The sequence below is a fragment of the Patagioenas fasciata genome, chromosome 1 (assembly GCF_037038585.1).
Source record: "Patagioenas fasciata isolate bPatFas1 chromosome 1, bPatFas1.hap1, whole genome shotgun sequence".
Taxonomy (NCBI): Eukaryota; Metazoa; Chordata; class Aves; order Columbiformes; family Columbidae; genus Patagioenas; species Patagioenas fasciata.
In genome coordinates, this window is record NC_092520.1 from 111,759,273 (window position 1) to 111,786,907 (window position 27,635).

General features: G+C 39.3%; 1 protein-coding gene across 2 annotated transcripts in view; it reads right to left on the reverse strand.

The window, feature by feature from the left end:
* Positions 1–5,601: 5,601 nt before the first annotated feature.
* The window catches only part of FRMPD4 (FERM and PDZ domain containing 4), a 303,458-nt gene continuing 281,424 nt past the window's right edge, over positions 5,602–27,635 (reverse strand). The window contains exons 8-17 of one of the 2 annotated variants that reach the window (XM_065862632.2): positions 25,569–25,700; positions 23,371–23,490; positions 22,472–22,608; positions 21,238–21,364; positions 18,848–18,937; positions 18,077–18,259; positions 12,228–12,366; positions 10,581–11,642; positions 8,980–10,251; positions 5,602–7,980 (exon numbers count right to left, since the gene is read on the reverse strand). In XM_065862632.2, coding sequence (XP_065718704.1) covers positions 6,626–7,980; positions 8,980–10,251; positions 10,581–11,642; positions 12,228–12,366; positions 18,077–18,259; positions 18,848–18,937; positions 21,238–21,364; positions 22,472–22,608; positions 23,371–23,490; positions 25,569–25,700 — 4,617 coding nt within the window. In that variant the 3' untranslated portion in view covers positions 5,602–6,625. Of the gene's footprint in view, positions 7,981–8,979; positions 10,252–10,580; positions 11,670–12,227; positions 12,367–18,076; positions 18,260–18,847; positions 18,938–21,237; positions 21,365–22,471; positions 22,609–23,370; positions 23,491–25,568; positions 25,701–27,635 lie in introns of both variants that reach the window. The other variant, XM_071812913.1, reaches the window with a different exon arrangement.

Below are 27,635 nucleotides of genomic sequence, written 5' to 3' on the forward strand. Positions count from 1 at the left end.
GCTCTTGAGGCAGCTCACCACAGACGGCCCAGTGCCTGGGGAAATAATGGTAGATAAATAGCAGTTCAGTAACTCCACAGTCTCACAAAAGCTGTGTACTCAGATGAAAGCATCAAATCCTAACTTTCACAGCAAATACTGAAACATTCAATCATCCATTTAGATAACCACTGGATCTGTCAGAGATATACACAATCATCTATGTGTTCTGAGACAGTCTTGACTACAGAGAGTTCTTTTCCTATTTAAGACAGAAAATAAGGCATGTTTCTCAGAAGTACAAAGGATCATGAAGGAAAACATACATAAAGTGACATTAGGACACTACCTTCAGCGAAAATCATGGCTGCATCTTAAGAGATGATCTATCTTTGAGGAATAAGGCCAAAGAAGAAACAACCACAGGGGTATGAATTTCTTTCATTTTTCTCACAAAGAAGATGACAACAAAGAAAGCCAGCTTTATGGAGAAGGAGAATCCGTGAGAAAGGGGAACACCAAATTCAAATTCCTATAACTCACTGTCCAGGCAGAGGGAAACATCTTGATAATCTCAGAGCTCAAGGATGAGATGGATGTTAATTTAACTTCATCAATGGTAAGGAACTTAGACTGCTTCAGTTTGAGAGGGTAACTCAGAACAGTCTGAAATGACGGGAAGGGAGGAAGACCAAAGAACTCATCAACCCAAAAGGCTCACCTAGTTAATTGCATGAATTCCTTTACTTATAAGGCTGTCTCTGACTAGAGAGAAATACGAGTGCTGAAAGAGCTTACCTTAGTACTGCGCCTGAAGAACAGAGAAAAGCATTTCAAGACCAAGATGAGCCAAACAGCCTACATTCTGCAAAAAACAGGTACAGGAGTAGCAGCAGAAGTCTATTTGAGGAAGGGATGAGGCCTTGATATTAAAATTCTGCCCCACCACTGCAGTGGGCCTCCTTCATCCTGCCTTACCTTGACTGAAACTGGCAACAGAGGTCCTGGAGGATGTGCTTCAACCACATCATCAGGGACTGCCCAAAAGGCAGCCTGGTTGCAGAACTGCTCTCATGAAAGCATTGAAGACACATGAGTGTTCAGGAAGGAGTGAGATTGATATTGTAGGATGCAAACTGATCTATATCAAAGAGACACCACTCCTCATCCACTGGTAGAGCTGAGGCAGCATTTGAGAAAGCTGGGGAGGGCCTGGCAGCTCAGCTGAACTACCAGTTAATGAGTCTAGTTCCCTGTGTCCGTCCCCCTGCCAAGGGCTAATTAAATTCTGGGAGGAAGAAAAGCTCTGCACACCCTCTCCATGTTAACAAGTTTAAAAAAGGATAGTCAAGTGGTGAAGTCCTCACTTGAGTGAACACCTTTAGGTACAATGAAAACGCTTGCATGCAGTTTGGATGAGGTGAAACTCCATGATACTGATGTGAAGTCTCCAGTCCTTCAGCCAGTCCCTGTTTGATCCTGTTACCCAAACAGACTGTCAGACCCAGAGAAAACACATCTAAAGCTGTTTCTTAGAAAGCTGGGGCAAATTTAAGGGTCATTCCCCAGTGGAAAATACCTTGATGCTGCTACCACAAGAGAAAGCTTTCATACCTCAAGAAACAGCAATGCTGACTTAGGGACTTCGTCTGTGCCTTTGTCACTTAGATTGAGAGGTCCTGGCTTCATTTTAATATGATGGGAAGGTTAGAGGAAAGTGCCTCCTTGAGCACAAGTCCTGGGACAACCATTTCTGGTTGTGTTAGGATGACAGCCCTCCCTGGTACCATGAATGGTGGCAAGTATTCCAACTCGGCCAATATTAACATTTTGCAATTTTGGCCTCACAGATGATGGGAGGCTTTTGTGGATTCTCAGGCTACTGTCTAAGCTCCTGATGCCTTCTCCTTCTGCTTTTAAAAGTATGGCAAAGGGATCACACAGGAGCATGCCTCATACTGAGGCAGTAAAGGCATCTCTTATACAAGTGACAAGATATAATTCAAACCTCACAGATCAGACAAGGCAAAAAGGTAATCCCAAAAGAAAGCACTGATGAAGATTAAATGAACAAGAAATAACTTCGCTGGTCATTGTGAAAAACTGAAATAGCTCTAGGTAATGCCTGTCAAACACAACATGCTGAGAATAAGAGAAGATGGGTGCAAGTGCAGGTACCATAAAGAAAAAAACCATCCCCCTAACCTGTGAAATAAGATCCACGTAAATCCAGTGTGATAGGACCTCTTAAAAAAAACAAAACAAAACAAAACAATAAAACCCAAGGTATTTAAAAGATTTTGTTAGTGGAGCAGGAGACATAATACATACCTTTTTACTCTTCCTTGAATCTGAGAGCTGAAAATAAACACTTATTTTTTTCAGAATGACAAAATTAACTTTAAAATGCAACTAAATATGGCCTATGGCATAAAACCATGCCATTAATAGCACAGTCTCTTTTCATAATAGAAGTACACTTCAAATCAATATTAAAAGGGTTACATTTACTATAGTAAAATGGGCTGCTAGGTTAGTTTGCCTTTTTTTTTTTCCTTATGGAATCAAGAGATTTGCTCTCAGATCTTGTAAGCCTAAATTTGCTCCCCCCGGAAACTATTGCTTCAAAATCTCCAAAGGGAGTGCTGTTATTGAGCCTCATGAATTTCTACCCTTCAGTGTCTCCCAAATTCCATCATCACTGACAGAAAATTTCACATTTCACCTTGAGAACACTTACTGGAAAATGTAATTACCTCTTTATTTTATTTTTTAATGGTGAGTGCCTCACACTCTCTGTTGTTTTGGCCAAGTCTAGGTCTGAAAACACAGCAAGGCTGTTCCACAGGTAGCACAGGGGAAGCTTGTAATCACTTTCTTTTTGTGCAGAACAGCTACTTTTGAACTTGGAGTGGCAAAAAAGACTAGGTAATGTTAAGGCCACACACCCAGCAATAAGCTACTTGTGATAAGAACCAAGTTTTCACTTTGTACCAGTGTAGTGCTTAGTGCAAATGGCTCTGGATTTGACATGTGCTGCTATAATGCTACAGTGACACACTGACAAGCCAAATTAATCTCTGATAACATACTGCTAGCTTTTAACTGGATTTCAGTGCAGTCATAGGATCTCTCTTAGATATAAATTGTATAAGTGACAAAGTTACTCAGAAGTCCATTTTTCAACTTCCAATAATGTGCTAGTGTGAGAATATTACACCTCCAGTGAGAAGGACATGACAGAGCATTCTGGATCTTCCAGTGATGATGAACTGATGGAGTTTCAATTAAACAGAAGGAAAAGAAATGCTGGTAGGCAGCTTTGTCTCTTAATTTCAAAATGGCAAACTTTGCCAAATGTTACTTTAGAAAACAGCCTGTACTCAGGGACTGAAACATGAAGATGCTGTCATTTTGTCAAGTTAAAAAAACCATTAAACATACTGTATATATATAAAATTTTAAAAAGTATAGTATATTCCAGATAAAAATATATTATTTAGTATTTCTTTACTGACTTAGTGCAAGAAGTAGGTACATACTGGTGACATTACTTGATGCCATGAAGTTGAGACATACAATTAATGCAGGAAGCAGTTAGGATACCACACAGGAAGACAAGGACACCTTAATGCTTAAGATTAAAATAAATAGGTTATAATTCATTAGCAACTGATGTGTAAGTTCATATGCTTTAGAATTACTAACAGTTATTCTGATTACCATGCAGGGATCTCCTTAGCTGGACAGGACAAGGAGAAGAAAGATGAAAACGTGATTCTAGGAGACTGCAGACAAATTATTTCCAGCAGCTGTGCCATTGTACAGAGTCTTCATAAGGCAGCATTTAAAAACCTGCAAATAATTCTGTGTGAAAAGACATTCTGTGGGAAAAAGACATTCATATGGTACTGGATGGGGATATCTGAAATCCTGGGGGAAAGAGAAGCTGCCTTCTAAGAGGTGACTTGGAGAGCTTGGCTAGATGATCCTATTATCAAAACTGAGACAGGAACATGCTGGCAGTTGATGAAGTCACACCATCAAGTCCAGTGGAGGGTCACCATGCTGGTTAGGGGCTGGAGCACACAACATATGAGAAAAGGCTGAAGGAACTGGGGTTTTTTTCAGCCTGGAGAAGAGAAGGTTCAGGGGAGACTTTATTCCAACCTATAGCTACCTGACAAAAGGGCACCAGAGAACACTGAGCCTCACTCTTCCAAAGGGTGCAGAGTGATACGACGAAAATGAATGGATATTTTTGTAACATGGAAAATTCTGATTAGATTAAAAAAATGTTTTTTTTTTTTTTAACCTGAAAGATTGTCAAATATTGCAACAGGTGTTCAGAGAGGTTCTGAGATCTCCATTCTTGGAAGAGGTTCAACACTCAACTTGAACCAGCCCTGGGGAACTTGATCTGATTAGGCCTACTTTGAGCAGCGGTTAGGCTACATGAACTCTAGAGGTCACTTGAAACTCATATTATTCTATGTGGCTAGCAAAATGCATTAAAAAGGAGAGGAAAAAACCCACTAGTTAAACCTAAAAAATATTGCCACCAAAAAAAAAAAAGTGACTGTAGTTAAACTTAGGGAGCAAAATGAGCAGGTTTACAATCAGAAAACTTCTTAAACTGTTAGGAAAAAAATCTACTTACCCTTGAAATAAAATTAGATCAATTTATGAAATGAAGTGGAATGAAAAGGACTAGCAACCCTGAAACTGCCACATCCGATCTGTGTTGATGTTTAGTTGTGACAATCCTAAAATCTATTCCTGCAACAGGATTTCTGAATCACTGATGACATTTTTACATAAACCCACAAAGCAGTGAAGGAATATGTGCCAATACAACAAGTCAGTGTGTTTTTTCCCCAGTATGAAATACTTAAAAATGATAGAAAGAATTTCACTGGTACTTGCAGCAAAAGAAGAGTGCACATAACTCTGCTCCCAGGGCTGCCAGAATAAGAGCACCAAGTGCGAGGACCACATGGGACAGTCTGTTGTCAACCACCACCAATATAATTCAACTTCCAGGCTACCTCTGAATTGACCTCCAGCGTGGGCTCACAATCTAAGTGAATTGGTCTAGGACACCAGATTTTTCTTCTATGGACAACAGATTAAGCTCCTCATATTGTATTTCTGGAGGTGTTTCTCTGCAGTTGGAGGAAAAAGTGTGTCTTGGTTTCATGGTGAAGAGCATCACTCCAGGCAAGAATACATTTCCTTGGCAAAAACTTAATTTTCTTGGTTTAGTCTCTCTGGTTCAGCATAGAAAGCTTCACACGTACATCAGCTGAACAGGTAAGTATTCAAAACAGAGCAGTTACATTCTTTGCATGTGACATTATGAGAAACATACGAAAATTACCTAGACCAGATTGGAGTACAGCACTTTCCACAAGGGCTGCTGCTATTCGGTGACCAAAAGGTTTAACGGAAGCTCTCGTGAAAGCCTGTTTGCCAGGTGAAAATGAGAGCTTTTGCTTTGGCTGCCTCTCAAACGCAAGACTACAAAATGTTTTCCAGAAAGGTTCAGATGGGAGATAGTACAAACTGCCTTTGTCATCACTCAGAGAAGAACTGTCTCTGGCAGGAAATATTTCAGAGATATTTATTGTATTCTGAAAACTTCATTTTATTTCTAACTTATTTACAGTTAAACATTCAGAATCATAAAATATGAAGTATAAAATATTTAACAAAATAGATGCAGTTCATGTTCAGATGCACCATAGATATATGATGAAACAGTAAACAGCATAGGAATTTCCTGATGGTCCTCTCTTTCATTCAATAGGGAAAGGAGGGTGTAGACCTGCCCTATACATTCTGGTCTGACCAGTATGGCATCATCATGATTCTATGATTCTTTCATTTCAGAAAGAATGACTCCTCTCTGATTTCTGTGTCCTTGGTCTTCCACAGTTACCTTCACCATCTGAAATGCAACACTGTAATTTTCAGTAGATCAGATATCCCCTGAAGCTGGTATTGTCAATACAACTTTTTTTTCTTTTTAAATATAGAACTTCCAAGAAAAGAAGAATCAGGTAATTCAGGCCATATGAACAAAAGAGTCATTTATTATATATATATTCTCTAGTAAGTTATAATAGTCTCTTGGATTTTAAATGTCTTTTTGCTATTTTCAATGCTTAAAAATTATAATTTCAAAACATTAAATACTGTATTATATACATTATGATTTAATTTCTCATTTCTAAACATGGAGCATTCTCCAAGTGAAAACCTGGATGAAACAGAAAACAACTTTATTGACATAACAGGCTTTAAAAGTTCACTTCGTACAACCATAGATTTGACTATATGAAAAATAGCCAAACATCTATTTGCTCCTATATGGGATTGTTTCTGTTCATTTTTCTGGTGTTGGGGAGAGGGTTTTTTTGGCTTTTGTTTTTCTATAAACAGAAGGACAGATCTGGTCGTTACTTTTGTCAGTGTTCAGCATTTTAACTTCTTTTTTTTTTTTTTAATCTCATACCTATTTTATATAAAATAACAAAATATACAGAGAAAGCGGAGTTTGTTACATTAGTTCATACACATAGAGTAAATAAAAGTTTTTTATGTATGGCTTTGCAAAGGTAGATTATGACGTGACTTTTGTATTTTACTTGTTTAAAAGCATTTTAAGAGAACGTGTTAGTGTGCTTACAATAGCGGCCATGGTAGTCGAATGTCGAGCCAAGAGTTTAATGCTAGGATCACTGGAGGTCTTGCCTGACACTGCTTCTGCAGCCTTCAGAAGACAAATGTAGTTTATTACAACCTCGTCTATCTTAGCTATAATTTCCTGCTGCTGTGTTTCAGAGTTCATAACTTTAACTAAACGCATGCAGGCTTCTGTTAAGCAACAGAGTACTTGAAAGCTGGAAGTCATAGCTAAAAGCATTTCCTCAGGGCTTTTATCAGCCATGGCCATTTTCCTGCAGGCACTTCCCAACTGTCTCGATTCCATAGATAACAGTTGTTTGTACTTAGAAAGTTTAAGGTCATATGTTTCTGGATGTGAATCTTCTCTCTTGCCCATACTTGCTCGGACCAGTGAGAGTAGCTCATTGGCATCCTTTTGTGCTGCAATAAATCCATCAGGCATTGAATACGTCTTCTCTTTCATCACATTTATTCGTGTGATTCGTGCATCGAAGGCCACATCATTGAGATTCACATCAATTTGGCCACCTTGGGTGTCAGCACTACTCTCCTCATGCACGTTGACTGCCTCATCTTGCAGGGGCTCAGCAGCTTCCGGAGACTCCAAGACTTTCTGCTCATTTTCACTGGAAAATGACTGACTGACTGGTTCTGCAAGCTCACATGGTAGCTGAGGTTTGAAGAGACATGAAAGCTGATGGCTGTCTCCATCATCTTCATCATCATTGTCATCATTTCCCCTGCTTAGGAAACAATAGCTAAAGGGGCCACGACACCTCCAGGCGCTGCTGTTCAGCTTCCGCAAGGGCAACGTTCGACACTGCTTGGAGTCTTTCTGACTGGTACCTGTGCCCAAACACCTCTTACTGTCCTTCCTATCAGTGCTGACGTACACACAACTCTGGGAATAACTTTTTGACAGCTTTTTGCCCAGGGGGAGTTCCACACTTCTCTCCGTTTTGGATTCGTCCCTTCGGGTGATGTCCAAGCATTTCAAGCTGGCTCCGGCTTCCTTCTTTTCAAACAGCATCTCAATGCCTGCAGATCTTCCAATGATGCTGCTGCTGCTGCGTCTCAGCACCTTCCTGTTGTGCGGCATCCTGAGGCTTCCTCCCATCATGTCATATGGCCGTAAACTAACCGTTGTCCCACAAGCCTGATTTACTTTGGGAATGTCACAAGAGTCTTGATTTTGACTTGGCACCTTTGATTCTGATAGCATGGATGATAGCATGATGGAGTCAGCTAGAGGCTGTCTAGGAAAAGCTGTAGGCATGCCTCCTTGTCTTCCCTTCTCAGGCTCTGTGAAAGCTACACTAGGGGTAGTAGAAGAGCAGACAGAATAATTAAGCATCACCCTGATAATATTCAGAGACTGAACTTTTAAATATCTTTAACGGTCAGGACAAATGGATTCCTGGTATTTCCCAGTGGTCTCCCCATTCCTCAAAACATTTCACAAAAAATTCATTGCTAGTTCCTCGTGTCTTTTGTACTTCAATCTATTAACAACTTTCAGCTTATGAATAGTTAATTGTTCCTTCCACCACAGCAGACTTGTTTAAAAATAAGGAACAGAAAATTATCTATCGATTTTCCTAGATTGGATACTTTTTATTAAATAATTAGATTAATATTTCCAGATTAAAATTTTTTCTTTAACTATACCTGAGAGGGTATGGAAAGCTGTACGGATGGTAATTTCGGTCTGGTTATGTATTTTTTTGGCAGAGAAATAACATCTCTCATTCTTGTTCCTAGTCTGCTCCACTTTTGGGTGCTCGTGCATTCACACACTACTGCTACATACGGGTCGTAACCCAGGAAACATTTAAAACCAAACTGAAAGCATTTCCAATGCTATCTCTGAAAAACTGCAAATTTTCAAAACATAAGTTCATCAAATCTCTAAAAATTGGAACTTAAAAATGCAGTAATATTTCCATATGAAAATTATTCTTTAAGGACACACCTGCTCTCAGACGATGAAGTAAATATATGCTTAATAAGATACTGACATTTTATCATCCTCACATTTAGAGCTTTTTATTCATATTGACATGTTTTTGACAATCTGCTAAAATAGCATATAAGAAAAATAATTAATCAATCACAGATTTTTCTCTCCTACATTAATATACCTTGTGAAGTCATCTCCTAATCTAACAAGTATCCTGAGACTCATGTGACTATAGATTTTGGAGACACTTCCAAGTTTCAGGTAAAGATAATGCAAACATCGCACCTAGGCAGCAATCTTAACATGTAGCCTTAAAAACAAACATAAGAAACGCTTTATTACTGCTGTACCTGTAGTTTCTTTTATCTTGGGGATCCGATGACATCCTTCTCTCAAAGTGCCAAACAGTGGTTCAGCATTAATTGCTGAATGCACGCCAGGCACCGTCATTCTGTGACACACAGCTTCAGGCTGCTGGTGCAGGTCCTTGTATGTCGTTCCATGGTTTGGAAGAATGGCAGCTCTTTCATCTGCTGGAATATAGGCAATGCCCTTCATTGATGGGTCAGAGATAATGTGCTTTACATCAGAGGTACAAAGAGGAGATTCAACGGGGGTAGCACACGTGCTACTGCCTGTGCTGCATCCTGCATCCACTGAAGAGCACTGAGAGCTTTGCAGTGAGAAATGGCCTTCACTTTGCAGAGATGACATGCGCTTAGCCAAGTGATATTCACAAAGCCTAGCCACGCTCTGCTCAGCTTCCGGAAGCTTTGAAGGATGGTCATCTGCAGATAAATCGGTATCTTCTGCGTCGTTTAGGTCTTTGGCTGAAGACACGGGAGTCATATCTGACAGAAAGTTTTCACCTTGGCTAAGCCCTGAGGTATCATCATGATCCACCTCAGGATTCACTTCACCCTTACAGTCAGTTTCTGTTTTACCAAGGTCAGGAACTCTTGGAAAAGTCTTCCCATTCACTGGGTCTGGGCTTGGCTTATCTGCTGCCCCATCATCGGCAGCATACCATCTTTGGCGAAAGGCAGTTCTCTCCACATTAAAAGTGCTCAAGCGTTGACTGTCTCTTGCTGAAAGTGTTCCAAATTTAGCTTTTAGGTCTTCATCAGTCTCTGCTTTCTTAGTTCCCTGTTGCTTTTTCACAGTAGCATTACCATCAGAGGGTGCTTTTACTTCACTGTCTGTCATCTTGTTTTTCCTTTTACTAGTGCAAGAATATACCAAGGATCCCATGTGCAATTTGCTAAAATAATCAGTGACAGATTTTGTTTCCATGGTCTCTGGTTCCATTTCCATGTTATCTGAATGAAGAATCTGCTTTGAAGGCACAACTTTTGACTGTAGCTCTGCGGCCTGACGACCAGCCAAAGGCTGGGAGGACTTCATGCCCGGCCCTCCAGCCTGATTCTTACCAATGGGAAATTCAGTCTGCTCTTCCACAAGGGGTTGGTAGCCTTCACTTGTGGTCAAAAACATACGTGCAGTGTTTTCTGACTGTTTCTGTGCTGCAGCTAGTTCAGAGTTTTCAGTCATTTCAGAGGAATTTGTTTCATTGCCAGAATCTGAAGATGACTCAGGGCTATATGCTCGCAGGATAGCTACACCTGCAAGCCACAAAAAATAATAAGAGTCAATTAAATGACAGCAGCTGAAGCACCTGGATAAGTGACAAGCAAAGGGGTTGTGTTACAGACAAAAATATGCTTTGTAAGAATACTCTGACTTTATTGCACAGTTCCCGGGACAGGTAGTTTAGTAACACAATGGTAGTTCCATTAAATAATATGGAATATGATGTATGCAAAATGATGGGGGGAAAAAAAAAAAAGAAAAAAAAAGAAAAAAACAACCCTCATGAAATGGAGTATTTCCAAAGCTAAATAGATGAGATGGAATGACTTTCAATGAATAAATGTAACTATGGTGAAAGAACCTGAATTGTCATTCGTCTGCTGTTCCTCTGAAGCAGCCAAAGCTTCTAGTGCTTGAAGAGTAGAGACTACAACATCATCTAGCCCCTTCTCGCACTTCCCCTCTGTATTAGTAGGGACAGCATCGATAAGCGACACTGGAATGTCATCATTGCCTAGATCACTGGCTTGCTCCTTGTTGTCTCTAGGCTGCGTAGCTTGATTCTGAGAGTCCTCCTCATCTGAACTGTCCCTGAAGCCAGGAGGAGGAGCAGCAATGGCCATGTTTAAGGTGTGCAAAAGGAAATCATCTTCATTGTCATCACCTTCCGGAGGTGGAAGTGAAGTCAAATCAATAATGTCATCACTAGAACCAGAAAGGCTGAGAAGAGCAGGCCTATTGATTTCTCCTACCATAATGTCTTCTTCACAGCTTACTTCATCTTCATCTTCGGCATCATCTGTGTTTTCTGCATAACAAATGTCATGCAGTAAAGGCTCTTCTATGCCTTCTGCAGCTCCAAATATTTTACCATCATTTATAGTTGCGTAAACAGAATTTGTAGCAAACTGAATGCTTTCAGTATCTGGTGACAACTCCAGGCCTTTAATGTCATTGGCATTACTAATATAAATCGCTCTTTGTTTTTCTAGTACTTCTGGACTTTCATCCAAAAGCCTTTCATAGCCAAGAGTCTGGGGACTGATACCATCCAAGTTGTGATCTCCAAATATAAAGGAAACTTTTGCTCCTCTGGAGGAATCCTGTGCTTTCTTGCTAGATTCCAACCCTGAGAGTGACAGCAGTGAAGGCTGATTAAAATTCCTGCTTTCTTCTGCTTCAGTGGGGTCACTTTGCTTGGCCAGATGCTGATCAAATCCAACCGAACTGTAAGTATTTTCAATGTACAGATGTCTGTGTTCTTTTTGACATAACAGACTTTCAGAAACATCTACAGTCTTCTGTTTTGGATCAGCAAAGGACATTTGAGTCTCTTGATCTCCTTCAGCCAGGAAAGTGGTAGTTTTTGGTATACAGTTCCACTCAGAAGCAAGGAGATTATGCTTCCCTCTATTTTCAGTTCCTACAGCATGATGAAATAAAATCAACACTGTGAAATCAAAGAGCAAAGTCATAGAATTTTTAATAACTTGTTAATGCTGAGCAACAAACACCCTGAATAGGACAGCTGGGCCATCAAACACTTAGAAAAGCACCTTCAGATTCAACTCTGCTCTAAATTAAATACCTGTTGATTTAAAGACCTAAAGTTTAAATGGTACTTTTGCAGCTTAGTACAAAACTAAAGCTCAGCTAGGTAAAAATGCTATTCCATGAATAGTAACACAAACCAAAATCCCCAGCTGGTTTCTCCAACACCATATGAATTCTTACAAAAGATATATGCATATAAAATACTAACAGTCACAGGGAGCACGCATCTGCTTAACTACAGCATGAAAGACATTCATCAGCTGCTTTATTTTACCATTAGGATGTTATAATCTGCGGAACATTACAACATTATAAAGCTGAAGTGATACAATGTGGTGCTAGGTCTGAGTCAGCAATCAGATCTCATTTGGCATAGCCTTGTCTTTATTAATATCTGGAGGTGCACTGGCTTAAGCTGGCTTCTGCTTTATACACTGGACCACAGTTAACATACCCGTTTCTCGGCTTCCTGTATTTTTCTTGTTGGCCATGTTAAATATTGAGCGCCTTGAGTCAACCAGCAGTCGATAGTATCCAGCTGTTAGGCAAGCAAGATTCATTGCATCCGATGACTCCATCAGTAGAGTAATAGGCTAATAAGAATACAACCAAGTCTTGGTTAAGGCTGTTCCTTCTCAGTTTGTTTACCTGCCAACAATACTACTACATGGAGTCAAAAGAAATTACATCACAAAAACCAGATTGAAAAATACACACAAGAACTAATTTTTCCTCAGTACCAAAATCAAACCGTATCAAACTAAATAGAAAAGACTGCAGTTGCAGTAAGGTAGCAGTCCAACTGGACATTTTAACTACTGATTTTGTGCCCTTTCCGAATGAAGCTAACCACTTTAAAACCCTTGCTCTGACTTTTTCCTTGCATAAATACATTATTCACACCAAAGCACTGTTTACTCTTACTGTGAAACTGCCAAGGGCTAAGAACGTGGTACATTAGGTGCTGGAGTCTTGCAGTAGTATAGGAACCTGCAGCTTCCCAGAAAATGAGGTGCCCTAAGCATATGTAAAGAAGCAAAACACAGGAAGCAAACAGAGTCAGGAAAAGTTCAGGTTCAGAAAAGACAGTAGTGAGGTTGAAGCTATCATCACACCACAGTGACAGTGAATATTGCAATGACAGCTTAAAAGACTTCAGTGTTTGTGGCCTGGCATTACTGAAAAGTGACAAAAAATAAGCAGACGAACAGAGACAAAGAGAATGGAGAAAGAACCTCAGAAGGGAGATCAGCAAAGAGAACAAATGTGAAGTATTCAGATGATAAAACAGTCAGACCTAACAGAAAACTATGAGACCTCAGAGCTTTGAAAAATTATGGCTTCTATGCTAGTGAGAATCAAACCTGAGAAATCCCGTGAAACATACTTTCTTTAATTCCATTTTCTTTTGCCACAATATATGTTTTTCTGTGCCTAAACCTTTTGTTCATGGCTTTTAACACCAAAAGGTGATCTTCTCACATTTATATTAAAGTGGCTAGCCTTGACAGCTCCTAGAAAGCAAACCAAACTGAAGTCCTTACCACGATACATAGACAGAAATTATACTGTAGACAATCCATCTTATCACTCACAGCCTGTAGTGACTCACAGATATGTGGACATTTGTGACAATTTATCATAATCTAGCATGCAAAGCCCACTGTCAAAAGACAGATGCGGGGACCTGCATAATTTTTTCCAGAGGCAAAATTATATGCCACAGGGTGGCTCTCCAGCTTCCTTGACCCCTTACAAGTGAAAAGAAAACTGATTCTGGTGGAGGTTGTAGCCAAAACATAATTTATGATCTAAGCTTACTACTCAACCCACAATAGGTCTGTTAATTTTGGAAATGCCTGTGCTGCAGTATTTTATGCCAAAATATCCCAGTGTCCTGAAGGTTGTACAAACAGTTTCCAGCAACATGGAAAAACCTGTCTGTTGGGTTTTTTTTTTATTTTTATTTTCTTTGAAGTATTTTGTGCCACAGTTTGAGGTTCTATTTACTACATGCTTCTTTCAAAGCATTCAACTATAGCTATAAAAGTTAACTATAAATTGAACCTTCAATTGACTAATTTATCTTTGTTCTTCTGAGTGCCTACTGAAATCTAACATATGAAATGCCATGTTCATCTCAAATTTTCTGTGGTGACTGACAAAAATGGATGATCTTCACAGAAATCTCAGATTGCTGAAAACAGTGCTGTGAACTATTGTAAATCTACGGAATAGTCTTGTGACAGCTAAACTTTTGTTGCCTGCTTCTGCCAGGTGACACGTTTGAGAAGACATCAAAAAAAACCAAAACTAATATAAAAATCCAAACTGTTTATTCATTTACTCAATAAGAAAATATTGGCATACATGATCTTATATTGGCATATTCAGAATCTGGATATATGAAGCTGCTACTGCAGGGTAGGCCAAGGGATGAAAACTCCAGTTGAGAATACCCACCTGTGTGTGCCTGCATCTCCTACACAGGACACCATGACAATACCTACCCGTACTCCACAGTGAGGTAATTTTTTTCAAATTCCACCCAGAGCCTCCTAGATTTGCAATTTTAACACTATGCCAGTCTCTCTGGATTTGAAATTGCATGTGCAAAAATGCAAGGACATGGGGCTATACATGGTTTGCAATAAGGCAGTACCAGTATTCTAATCACAGAATCGCAGAATGTTAGGGATTGGAAGGGACCTCAAAATGTCATCTAGTCCAATCCCCCTGCCAGAGCAGGAACACCTAGATGAGGCTACACAGGAATGTGTCCAGGCGGGTTTTGAATGTCTCCAGAGAAAGAGACTCCACAACCTCCCTGGGCAGCCTACGCCAGTGTTCTGTTACCCTTATTGAGAAGAAGTTTCTTCTCAAAATTAAGTGGAACCTCTTGTGTTCCAGTTTGAACCCATTATCCCTTGTTCTACCATTGGTTGTCACCGAGAAGAGCCTGACTCCATCCTCGTGACACTCACCCTATATGTTTATAAACACTAATGAGGTCACCCCTCACTCTCCTCAAAGATAGAGAGACCGAGCTCCCTCAGCCTTTACTCACACGGGAGATGCTCCACTCCCTTAATCATCTTCGTTGCCCTGCGCTGGACTCTCTCCAGCAGTTCCCTGTCCTTCTTGAACTGAGGGGCCCAGAACATAACACAATATTCCAGATGTGGTCTCACCAGGGCAGAGTAGAGGTGGAGGAGAAGCTCTCTGGACCTACTAACCACCTCCCTTCTAATAAACCCCCAGGATGCCATTGGCCTTCTTGACCACAAGGGCACAGTGCTGGCTCACGGTCATCCTGCTGTCCACCAGGACCCCCAGGTCCCTTTTCCCTGCACTGCTCTCTAATAAGTCATTCCCCAACTTATACTGGGACCTGAGGTTGTTCCTACCCAGATGCAATATTCTACACTTTCCGTTGTTACATGTCATTAATTTTTTCCCTGCCCAACTCTCCAGCCTGTCCAGGTCTCGCTGGATGGCAGCACAGCCTTCTGGCGTGTCAGCCACTCCTCCCAGCTTGGTGTCATCAGCAAACTTGCTGATAGTACACTCAATTCCCTCATCCAAATCACTGATGAATATATTGAATAATACCGGCCCCAGTACTGACCCTTGAGGCACTCCACTAGATACAGGCCTCCAACTAGACCCTGCCCCATTGACCACAACTCTGGTTTCTTTCCTTCAGCCAGTTCGCAGTCCACCTCACTACCCGATCAACCAAATCGCACTCCCTCAGTTTAGCTGTAAGGATGCTGTAGGAGACTGTGTCAAATGCTTTACTGAAGTCATGGTAGACCACATGCATCACTCAGCTATCATCCATCCACCTCGTTATGTCCTCATAAAAGACTACGAGGTTGGTCAAGCACGATTTCCCCTTGCTGAAGATATGCTGACTGCCCCTAATGACCTTCTTATCCTTGATATGCCTTGAGATGGCACCAAGGATAAGTCGTTCCATCACTTTCCCAGGGATGGAGCTGAGGCCGATTGGTCTTTGGTTACCTGGGTTCTCCTTCTTGCCCTTTTTGAAGACTGGAGTGACATTTGACTTCCTCCAGTCCTCAGGCATCTTTCCTATTTCCCAAGATTTGGCAAAGATGATGGAGAGTGGTCCAGCAATGACCTCAGCCAGCTCCCTCAGCACCCGCGGATGCATCCCATCCGGACCCATGGATTTATGGATGTCCAGATTGCTTAATTGCTCCCTAACTCATCAACTGAGGCAAACTCCTCCATTGTCCTGACTTCCTCGGGGGACTCAGGGGTACAGGGCTCCTCAGGACAGCTTCCAGCAGAGTAGATGTAGACAAAGAAGGCATTCAGTAACTCTGCTTTCTCTGTACCTTCTGTCACCAGGGCACCCACCTCATTCATCAGTGGGCCTACATTGCCTCTGGTGTTAGTTTTATCTGTCACATATTTGAAAAACCTCTTTCTGTTGTCCTTGATCCCTCTCACCAGGTTTAATTCTAAGGAGACCTTAGCTTTCCTAGTTGCCTCCCTACACCCTCTGACAACAGCCTTATATTCTTCCCAAGTGGCCAGCCCCTCCTTCCATGATCTATAAACTCTCCTCTTCCACTTGAGCTTGCCCAGCAGTTCTTTGTTTAACCACACAGGTCTCCTGGCTCCCTTCCTTGACTTCCTACATGTGGGGATGCTCTGATCTTGAGCTTGATATAAGCAATCCCTGAATGCTAACAAACTCTCTTGGGCCCCTTTACCTTCAAGTACCCTTGCCCATGGGATTTCCCCTAGCAATTGTTTGAAAAGGCCAAAGTTTGCCCTGCTGAAGTCCAGGGTTGCAATTCTGCTTGCTATTCTGTTCCTGCCACACAAGATCCTGAACTCCACCATTTCATGGTCGCTGCAAGCAAGGCAGCCCTCAACCTTTACTGCTTCAACCAGACCCTGTTTGTTAGTGAAGATAAGGTCCAGCAGTGCACCTCTCCTGGTCGGCTCCTCCACCATTTGCATCAGAAAGTTATCGTCAATGCACTGGAGGAACCTCCTGGACTGTGTCTGGCTGGCCAAGTAGTCCTTCCAGCAAACATCAGGGAAGTTAAAATCCCCCACAACAACCAGGACCTGTGACTGTGAGGCTGCTCTCAGCTGTCTGTAGCAGGCTTCATCAACACCACCACAATATCATAGTAATATATAATATTATGGCATACAGTGCTGTATTTTACAGATGAGCAGATGGGAAGAATTTAATTTCTGTATTACTTTCTCCATCTGAAAAAAGGGGATAACAGCTTTCTCACAACGGGGCTTTGAGTTTAGCACGGTAATGCACGTGAAGTAGCCTGCGATCCTCAGATATTATCACTGCAAAGTAAAGTGAAATAGATGATGTGTTCACCAACCTGTAAGTTTCTTTTAAGTTGCTGTCAAAGAACAGCTAGATTAATTTACAGCCATGTTTTTTTCATTAACTTAAATACATGGAAACAGTTCCAGGTCAATACACCTGAAGCATTCAAAGCAAAAGCTTAGTTAAATATTCCTTGTGTTTTGTGTATAGCTGGCTAAGCAAAAAGAACTGTTAGGCTCTATTTATTTTAGTAGAATATTTAAGTTTCACATATAATGAAAACTCTTTTTTCAATATCTGATTATCCTGATTGATGCTCTAGACAATCTATGAAGCCACAGAAACCACACCACTAGATGCCACAGATAGAAAGTGTTAAGTAGGACTCAAGAGAAATTAAATAACTATAGGTAGATGAAAAGCTTCCATGAGTATCTTATGTACAGCAAAGCACTGAACTGGAATTATAAGGGCTAAGAAAGAAACCTTGCACTTTTACAGTTTATTTCACTGGTAACTGCTACAAGGCTAGTTGCAGTGAACTTTAAGTGGGACACAAGTCTGATGCAGCTGGCGATTCCCTAGGAGTGATAATATTGCCTGTTACACAAGAAAGAGCTTCTAGGGGCTCGAGGAGCTTTAGAAGAAGGCCGATTTCATTATCACATTTTCACAACACAGGAAGCAAGGAAGACAGCAACAAAGTGAGTCGCCTGGGGTCAGCCAAGAGAAAAATCAGAATAGAAAACAAGTGCTGCAAAGGACCAACCTGGTACACCAGAGGACCCTCAAATTCCCAAGGTGTAGTCTACATGCACTCTGACCACAATAAAGCTAAAATGCAGCCTCAGAATATTGGCACGAAAATGTTCAGAACCGTATAGCTTGATCATGTACTCAAAAAAAAAGACATACATTTTGTTTAAAGATATTATATCAATATACATCAACAACAAACTTACTTTCACATCTAAGACATGCAGCTCAACTCTTACAGTGCTTTCATCTTCTGTAAACATCTCAATCCTGTTCACGTGGCTGAAATCTGCCAGGAGAGCCACCAGGTTTGTTTTGGTGTTTATTACGTGACTGATTCCGTACCGTGGCCCTACTAACAGAGTCACTTCTGAACGCTTTTCTCCCTGCTTTAGCAGAAAGAAAGCAAAAGTAAAAAACATGATACATACTGCATAGTGACAGCAGTCACCTCAGGTTTCTTTCATTTTCATGGAGCTACATTTGCATGGAATTTCTGCATTAAAGAGTACTACATTTTTCTAAGAAGATACAGTATAGAAGAGCATACTTGATTCATTATTAAAAAAAAAAAAAAGTAAAGGAACCTGCTTCTGGATATTGACTGTACTATAATTTTTAAATGGACAGTAGGAAGGACAGATGGATGGATGGAATCTGCTTCTGTTAAAAGAAAATCTTTGTTATCAAGAGTTAGGCAGAGTAATAATATTAGTATTCCGTAGTTAATTGGATGCTGCTATTTGCCACAAGGTTGCTAATGTATCTCTAAATCCCCAGCAAATATTAAAATTATAATTGGAATGTTATTTTCAAGATTAAAAGAAAAAAGTTATTTTTATCAATATAACAATTCTTTTAAAGTGTATGAATAGAACCTAAACTTGTAAATAAAACTACATATTCTGGCTTTTGCAAAAATACATTTTGATAAAAAAATCAAGAGAAGAGAGAGATTATTTCAAGAGAAATATTACCACTAGTGTTGCCTTGAAAACACGACCTCCATATAATCGTAGGTCACTGAGGAACTTGAGATAGTGCACCTTGGCTTGCAGAGCAGATAGCTGAGGAGGGAGAAACAGGGGTAAGCGGCAGTGGTAGAAATCATGACATTACCAAATTCAGAAAGCAAATGTATTTGTGTAGTCTAAGGAGAATGGACTGCAATAGTGTCTCTTCAGAGCCTGAAACTAAATCATTAGATGCTTGAGTTTCAGATAAACAGGAACAGTTTCATTCTCAAAATGAAGATCTTGCTTATTTAGTTAAAATGCACTGAGGACTTGGGTATGGGCGGATCAGAGCACTGCAAGAACATCAAAAATACTCCAAAGCAGGGAAAATGTTAAACTACTCAGATTAAACATCTGCTCATTGAGGGATTTCAAGGCTAGACAGCAGATTTCCATTCATAATCACCATCAGTTCTTAAGCATTTATGTACCTATACAGAGAAAGAGAACAAAGAATTTGCTTTTGTCAGCTCTGTTTATTACATTTTGCTAAGTACTTGTGGCATATGGCATATTATTCCACCTCATTACTGCATTTCCTGGTTTTTTAAAGTAAAACTTTTCCACTATATTTAGTAGTGAATAGATCTGAAAACTAAATACAGTAGACCAATACATAAGGTCACATCATGCAATACGTGTCATAATTTCTCTCCTTTTTTTCTCATCTGAGCTACCTATTTAAAAAGAAATAACTTTGAAATATTTTTTGAGACAGAATGGAAGCAAGAAAAACTTTATTTCACCCAAACAGTCTGGACCCAAGCCTTATAACTCCCTGGTGTAAATCCTTATATCTGGACTTTTACAAGATAAAACAAGCTATTCTCATTTGCTATTCCAGATTTCTTTTTCAAAATCTTATTTGATCTTGAACAGTATTTTAAGAGCCCCCATCCTAAGGTTTTTCCAGACACAGAGGTGGAAATTAATCCAGAGCAGAGCAACTGGTAGAAATGTTTTCCCTTTCACTTCACTAGTTGTTCAGTTGGTGCAGAAATATCCAGGGGCTGTAAAAACCAGGAGAATCTTGAGAACGACAGGCTTCCCTTCATGTGGAGGGAGAGAAGAGCCCAGAAGGAAATCACTTTCTGGGTTAGTCCCTACAAGTGAGCCAGGAGGTGACAATGAGCTCAGATCCTTTGTTTCTGAGACCTGCCTGGTAAAAAAGCAGGTGGGTACACAACGTATTTCCAAAGCTCCAATTAGAAAAAAACTGAAGCAAAACCAATGACGTTTGCTTGCTGCAGGAAGGGATGGTTGCAACCTCTCTTCTACCCAAGAACTGATCCTGCATGCCACTGTCATCACCTGCCATGCCTGCAGCAGTGATGGCTTCCAAAATAAACAAAATCTGACACTACCAGGATAAACAATATCCAGCTGTAGCCTCAGCAGCATAGGAGACGCACAGCACTTCAGCCAAAAAAGGTGGCCTTTCTTCCTGAGCATCCCAGGCCAAACACATAGAGCTACTTTCACAGCCATGATGTGATCTGACACCTCCAAGCAAAATTTCTGCTGATCACAATGAACCTCAGCTCAGGCACTGGGTGTTTTGTGGTCCTTCTGCTCAGAAACAAAGTGTCATGGAGTGGGATCCAACTCATTTTATGTCCCAACTAGTCACTCTTAGGTTCTTTTTATAGTCCATGGAGAGAAATAGGCATTTCTAGGACACAAGTCATCTGACCTATTTTTGGTTCCTAATGTGGGATGGGATGAATTACCCCCTAGAAGTGCCTGATTCTCTCTCATTGACTACAGAGAATAGATGACTTGCATAAAGAAACCTCATTATGGTGTCTAAAAGCAGCCTCAGCTGTATGCGTGTAACAAAGGCATTTCTCAGAGACATTGTCTTTTACTTAGCTTAGTGCTAAGAAAAGCATTTTACAACAGCAAGGAGCGTCATTTACTGTAAGAAGCATCATCTATCCAGTTAGATCTTGGCCAGTGAAAAGTCTCTACCTACAGCATGATGAAAAACAATCCTGAAAAACAGCATTTATGTAAGGCCCATAGGTTAATGTGGTTCAGATGAGAGCATCAGAGAGAGAACAATAACTTTCCTAACAAGTGTGCCGTTAATAGGAAGCACTAAATGAATTAAAAAAATATGTATTAATAACCGGTTTTCTGGCATTCTTAAAATAAGAAGATAGTTTAGTTGGTGTATAATTCATTATTTTTAATTGTTCTTGGCTATTTTGTACGAAGCACCAAAAGTTAAACCTCTGAAAATATAATGGCTAGGTGTTTCTCTGAAGGATTAATTTTAAACATTTCCCATGCACACCTCCCTTTCTTTTCTTTAAAACATATTTTCCATTAAGATGCAAATGTAATACCTTTTTACCCGGAGGAACTAGGTTTTGATTTGCTTTGACAAGGTGTGAAAGTGCTTTCTTTATGTTCTTTTCTTTCATGCTTTGCAGCACAGCAGATGGAAGAAAAGTCTCTAATCCCCATTCTTTTCTGCAATAAAAGGTATATATTTAATTTCACATTCCTGTGATGATTATTTATCTAAAGACTGGTGACTATGATGCCAAGTGAAAGAACACCTGAAAACAGAAGAGCTGATCAAGTCCAAAGTTTTAAAATAACACAGTTTTCTACATTCAAACTATATATTACTTATGAAAAAATATGCGTTAAAATGATATATTATCTCAGTTTTACCCCTTCTATCTCTTCCCTCATGCCATTCAGAAAATAAATTAAACACCTCTTAATTACATAGGCAAGTACCATTATAGAATTAAAATCACAGGCGATTTAATAACATCAGATTTAATTTTATTTTCTATTATTTTTTTTGAACATACAAACCAGCCAGACATTGTCTTTGTCACTTATATTTTGTGTGTTTTTTCCCCCCTCAAAAACAATCAGTCCCGCCCCTTTTACCGAATTTTGTTTTCTGCTTGAATCATGCCTTTTGATAGAAGACTGACTCTTCACTTCTAATTAACTATTTCCTCTGATTCATTGATAGCATACAATACAACATGATCTTCAGTAAGGTGAATAAACTCTATAAGATTTAGTGTACAACAGCTATTTCCATTCTGCAAGAAAACTAAGCAACACAACAACGGCAATTTTTTTTTATCATTTTTTTTTTAGTTCAAGCAGATATACACACAGTTGCACCTTGGAAATTTTCTTTTGCGTTGTAGTTACATATACATGTCATGTAACAAAAAACCAGTTTCCTACTGAGATACTTCTGTATCTAAGAAATCTTACAAATGGAATATAAAACCCTATAATCCTCTGAACTATGAAATCATCTGCATCTTGCTACAATAATCTCTATTAAAACCTTAGGATTCAGATCATGTAAACTTAACCTTATTCACATTTATAGGCTTCCACATGCCTAAACAGATGATCAAAATGTAAATAGACCAAAAGGTCCATACTGACAGCTCTTAACACACCTGAATCAATTTCAGTGACAAAGAGCAGACCTAAAATTGGGGCATGCATATAGACATATTAAAGAAACAACCTTAAAAATCTATTAGTTACTTTTAATGGTTCACTTTTAAAGAAGACACTGCATTCTCAACTTACTCTATATATTTGAGGGAGATTTTCTGAGTTTGCTTGGTGGTCACAGTTGCAATATACATTTGTAATGCAGCCAACCGGAGGGCAATGTCATATTTCAGTTCTGGTCCAAATCTTTCCTGAACAACATCGTTACAGCTCTGCCAAAGAACCAGTAGAGGGAGCATCAAGTTCAAAAATCTTGTACTAAAAATAAATTATAGTGGTTTTTTTTGGTTTTTTTTTTTTTTTTAATTAACATTGCATGGAGAATAACCCTGAACACAGAGGCAGGACTATGCTGAAAGGAGGTAGGACTGTTGCTCTCAGAGGTGCCAGATGCTCACCAGGGTATGGGCACTTCTGAAGAACACAAGGACTCCTGCCAAAGAGCAGAAGGCATGAGCATTTTGATCTAAGCTCTCTTCATCCTTCCTTGAGAGAACAGTAACCCTCTGTCACAAAGAGTGCTGGGAAGGTATCAGTGTATCTGGACTCAGGACAGCAAGATTCTACCTGGTTAGATACCCAGGAGAACCTCATTGCTTGTACATCAGTTTTCTCATCCATTTTACTGGAAGTTCATTTTCAGACCTCATTTCTGTCTGATATTACAGTACCAGAAGTAAGTATCAGCAATTACTTCAGCTCCACTCTTTTCTAAAGCCAAATATATTTTGGAAAGATATCAAAGCACTACTGTTTGGAGAGACTTATGAAGGAAGGGACTTTGCAGATGATAAAGATTTGCACATTCCCCAAGTGCATTCATTGGCTTTATGCAGCAGAAATAAAAGCCAGGATTTACTGCAGCCATGCTTCTCTATGTGGAGATATAAATCTATATCAACGTATATATATCTACTGAGTGCATCCATTTTTTTGTTCTTCTTTATGCTGACAATGGCCATGCTTTCACTTACCTGTACATAGAGATATTCAAAAGCAACTGGATCTCTTCTTAAAAGATCAATGGGATCCTTTGGGACAAAGCTAATCCTGAAAAGACATCTCATCTTATGCGAGCTTGGCCTCTGGGTCACCTAGGACAGTACAACAGCCATATCAGAGCTTGGCAGCCCTGGTCATGCAAGGCAGTCTGTAGTCCAGGAACCCTGTTCCAGAGCCACGTAGTAGCAAGAAAAATAATTATATCCAACAAAGAGCTTTGCCATGGGCTCCTTAGGAAGTTTGTCACATAAGAACATCATCTATATAATCTTGTGGAAAGACTTTCAGACTCATATAGGCATGACTGCCCAACACAGCTCAACCTCAAAGCAATGGAATTCACTCATTCAAAAACAGAGCAAAAGGACAGAGAAAACAGACTTTAATGAAAACCATCCAAGTGAAATACAAACTGAGTTGTGTTTTAGCAGGACCAAAATACTCATAAATGAGAAGGGCTAGGAGGTTTTTAGGGGGAGGTCGTATTTTATTTCTTAGACTGACTTAGAAGTACAGATTAGCAGCTATTATTCTCTTGCTTGTTTTAATCCACTAGACAATAGCAAGAAATTGGGTCTTTTGATTTTTTCTGGGTTGTTCTGGATTAAAAGATCTACAGCAAGACTTCTGAGCAAGACAGATCTCTCCCAATACATTACAAAATGAAAAAGACCACTTTGCTTATTGGTCAGCAAAACTTTGTTAGGCATGTAATACCGTAATCTGGGTATATTCACATGGGACCACCTCATAGCTAATGAATATTTGGATGAAAGAGTAACGATCCAATAACACCATTTTAAGTCATGGTCAGCAGCAACACTATAATGGCAAATTAAAATATTGCTGATTTTACAGTAACTTCAAAGAAGAAACCCTCAGAATTAATGTCTTTTATGCGGTTTATTTAATTACGCTAATGCAGTTTAAGACCAGTGTACCTTACAATCAACCTTTTTAATTGATAGAACTATGCTTTTAAAAATTTCCCATGAAAATCTTCATTTTGAGCTAACCATTTTCAAAACGTATCTTTATTTCACATCATCTCTGATCTGATTCCTAAGTATCTAGGCAGACTTTGCATGTACAACTAAAAGCTCTGGACAGGATTTTTGAAAGCTCGTTGTGTTGGTTTATTCTGATCCCTCTGATTTCAATGGGAATTTTACCAATTACTTCAAAGAGAGAGAGCTAGGCCAGAAGAGCCAGTATTGAGTACTTCTGGATATTCTGCATTCATTGGGTAGCTTATACCACAAGAAAAAATGTTAACATGGCAAAGTCAAGTGCTTAAAGGTTAGAAAATGCTACAAAGACTGTTATCTGGAAAACTAAGCTTCTTCATACCATTACACACTGTAGTTACATGATCAAAAGAATTCTGGTATTTAATTTTTTTTTCCCCCATCTCATCTAAGAATCTATTTGCCTTTTTTTTTAATTCAAAATTTAAGTGAGATGTAAAAAATACTAATGTTCTGCTGAAACACAAAAATATCATGGAAAATTTCAGGCTAAAAAACTTGGCCAAATGATAAACAGCTAAAATCAGGGTCCTCCTGCTGGGAAATGTGAAGCAACTTTACTTCTAGTCACACGTCCCTGATCTAAGGAAGAGAGTCACACCAGCATTTTCTGGGTTATAATTCATCATCACTGAAGTGACATAATGTATTGCAGTGTAAACAAGCAAAACTTGGCTTCATCAAAAAGAGTATTATTTCCTGATACCCAGATACAGATCTGTATAACCAGACAGGAACCAAGGATCAAAATAAGGTTTTTAAAGGAATTTGGGCAGACTGTGGTTCTCAGATTTGTTACCACCAATTTTCCCACTGTTGAGAACATTTATTAGATGGGCCGCATACAGTATGAAAAGAAGCTTTGATAAGTATTGTCTAGCTTTCAGTCTGATCTTTAATGAACTTTTAAAATCTTTTTAATGGCTCAATGAAGTACTGAAATATGATGTCTATATAATAGAAAAATAATTGTTTTCTGCGAGAACTTGATCCTTGCAATCACGTCTAAATACTACTGCTATTTGATAGACTGTATTTAACTATAAATCTTGCAGTTAACTCACTTGAGTAATTAAAAAGATGAATAATTTACTGATTAGTCAGTCCCATTAGTATCTGTTTTCACATATCATTACACAAACCTGAGTTAAAGTCTCCTGTTCATGTAGCAAAAGGAGTTTCGTTCCAGATCCTTCAACCCTCTGCTCCAGCATCAGGGAAAAGTGTTCAATACACTTGATGGAAAGCTTTTCTTGGAGTGTTAAGATGACATCCTAATTGACAAAGGATTTATAAAATGTGATTAAATTCATGAAGTGCTTCAGATCCGGTTCTTCACTGCCACAAACCCTGCATATATCCAGCACAGTGTGGAAGCCCAGATGTTAAATGGGAGAACGGTCACATTTCATGCCTGTTCCGCATGAGTATACCAGACATTGCTTACGTTCACCCAGCAAAAAATCAGCACCTTTATATTTCAATATCTCTCAGATGGTATCAGATATGCATGTGAAAAATATATACATGGAACTGCTGCAAATGGACAACTTTCTGTGCAGTTTAACATGCAAGTTATACTTGTGTGGCTCCTAAATCACATCTCTCTGTCTCCCTGGAAATAAAACCCCTCCATGAGGAAAGCAGAGAGGGTCTTGCTGCTATTCTCCTCGCTTATTGTTGAGACTGGGCCACCAAGCAGTACAAACCAAATTGATACGTTCAACAAAATAATTAAATGAATGGCCTTGATTTGTTCATTTATTCTTATGGCAGAGTTGTGGTTTTTTGTTTAAGTCCACTTCTTGATACTTGTGTTTAATGGACATTCTTGAGTTTTAAATGCTGACAGAAATATCAACGATGACGACCCTTGTGCAGAACAACAGTTGTAAATTCAGGGACCATGTTAATTTATCACATAAACCCCATCTTTAGAGACTTTGAATGAGTTTTTTCACATTGCATTATGTCCAAAGGTAATTAATTTTAGAACAATCATTTCTAAAATGACAGTTAAACAAACCTCCTCACAAAACCATTCAAACAATCCATAGTTTACTGTCCTGTAACACTTTGTAAATATTAATTTATATTGTAAGTATTAATTAATTAATATTAATATCATCTGGTAAGGTATCTTTCACTTTAGTGAATGTAGTAGAAAAAGGCAATATATAATAACCCATCATTTAAAAATAGTTCCACATGTTGGGGAAAAGATTAAAACATTTCTATCTATCCAAAAGATTTTTAGATATACATTAGCTTCCAGATGGATGCAACTTAACTAAGGAGATAATGATGCATTTTAATCTAAGTGTTTTAACATACTTTAGGAAGATTAAATGATCAATTACAGTGTGTTTATGGAAAATCACCACCAAATTTGTGGAAGGATGAAAAATGTATGTAGGAGGATGAGGACAGCTCTGTACAATGTAAAGAATATAAGACAGCTTCAATGGATTGCAGCAACCACTCTAAATAATGAAGGTTAATATCATACCATTCTGACTAATGGAGAAATTATTTCTTACACATTAAATCCACTTTTATTTATACTCCTAAACTACGCTCAAAGACAAGTGGCATAACAGCAACATGAAGAGACATAATATTAATTGCAAGTTTTTAAGAGGGGGTAAAAGTGGCACCATTTTCTGCTAGCTGTCCTGTACCTTTCAAAATATGATGCTAATGCACACAGGCACTGAATTACTGAATTACTGCTGGTCTATTCTCTCATATGACAACTTAAGAGTCAGCCCAGGTGCTGCCTCCCAGCAACAAGGAAGGTGAGGACTGCTAATGGTAAGACACTGGTCGCACTCTTGTTGTTAAGTTGTGAGTTATTGAACTGCTAATGGTGGAAAAAAACTTGCATTTGCCTTGACTCAACTGGTGTCCACCTACTTCAGTTTAGGAAAAGAGGCAGCAATCTACACCACCCATCCACAATGAGAAATATACACATACATGCAAGAATATGCAATATATAGCTGTCCAGGCTATGGAATATATAACTGTCTGAATTGGATGGACAGGAAATTATTCCTTCAAAAAGTCAGAATGACTAAGGTCAAATCAGGTTTACAACATCAACACAGGTAGGTCTCTGAGCCCACGTGGGAATCTCTGCAAATGACTTCAGGTTAGATATATGGTCATACAGTGCGTGGCACACCCATGACAGAACTACTGAAAAC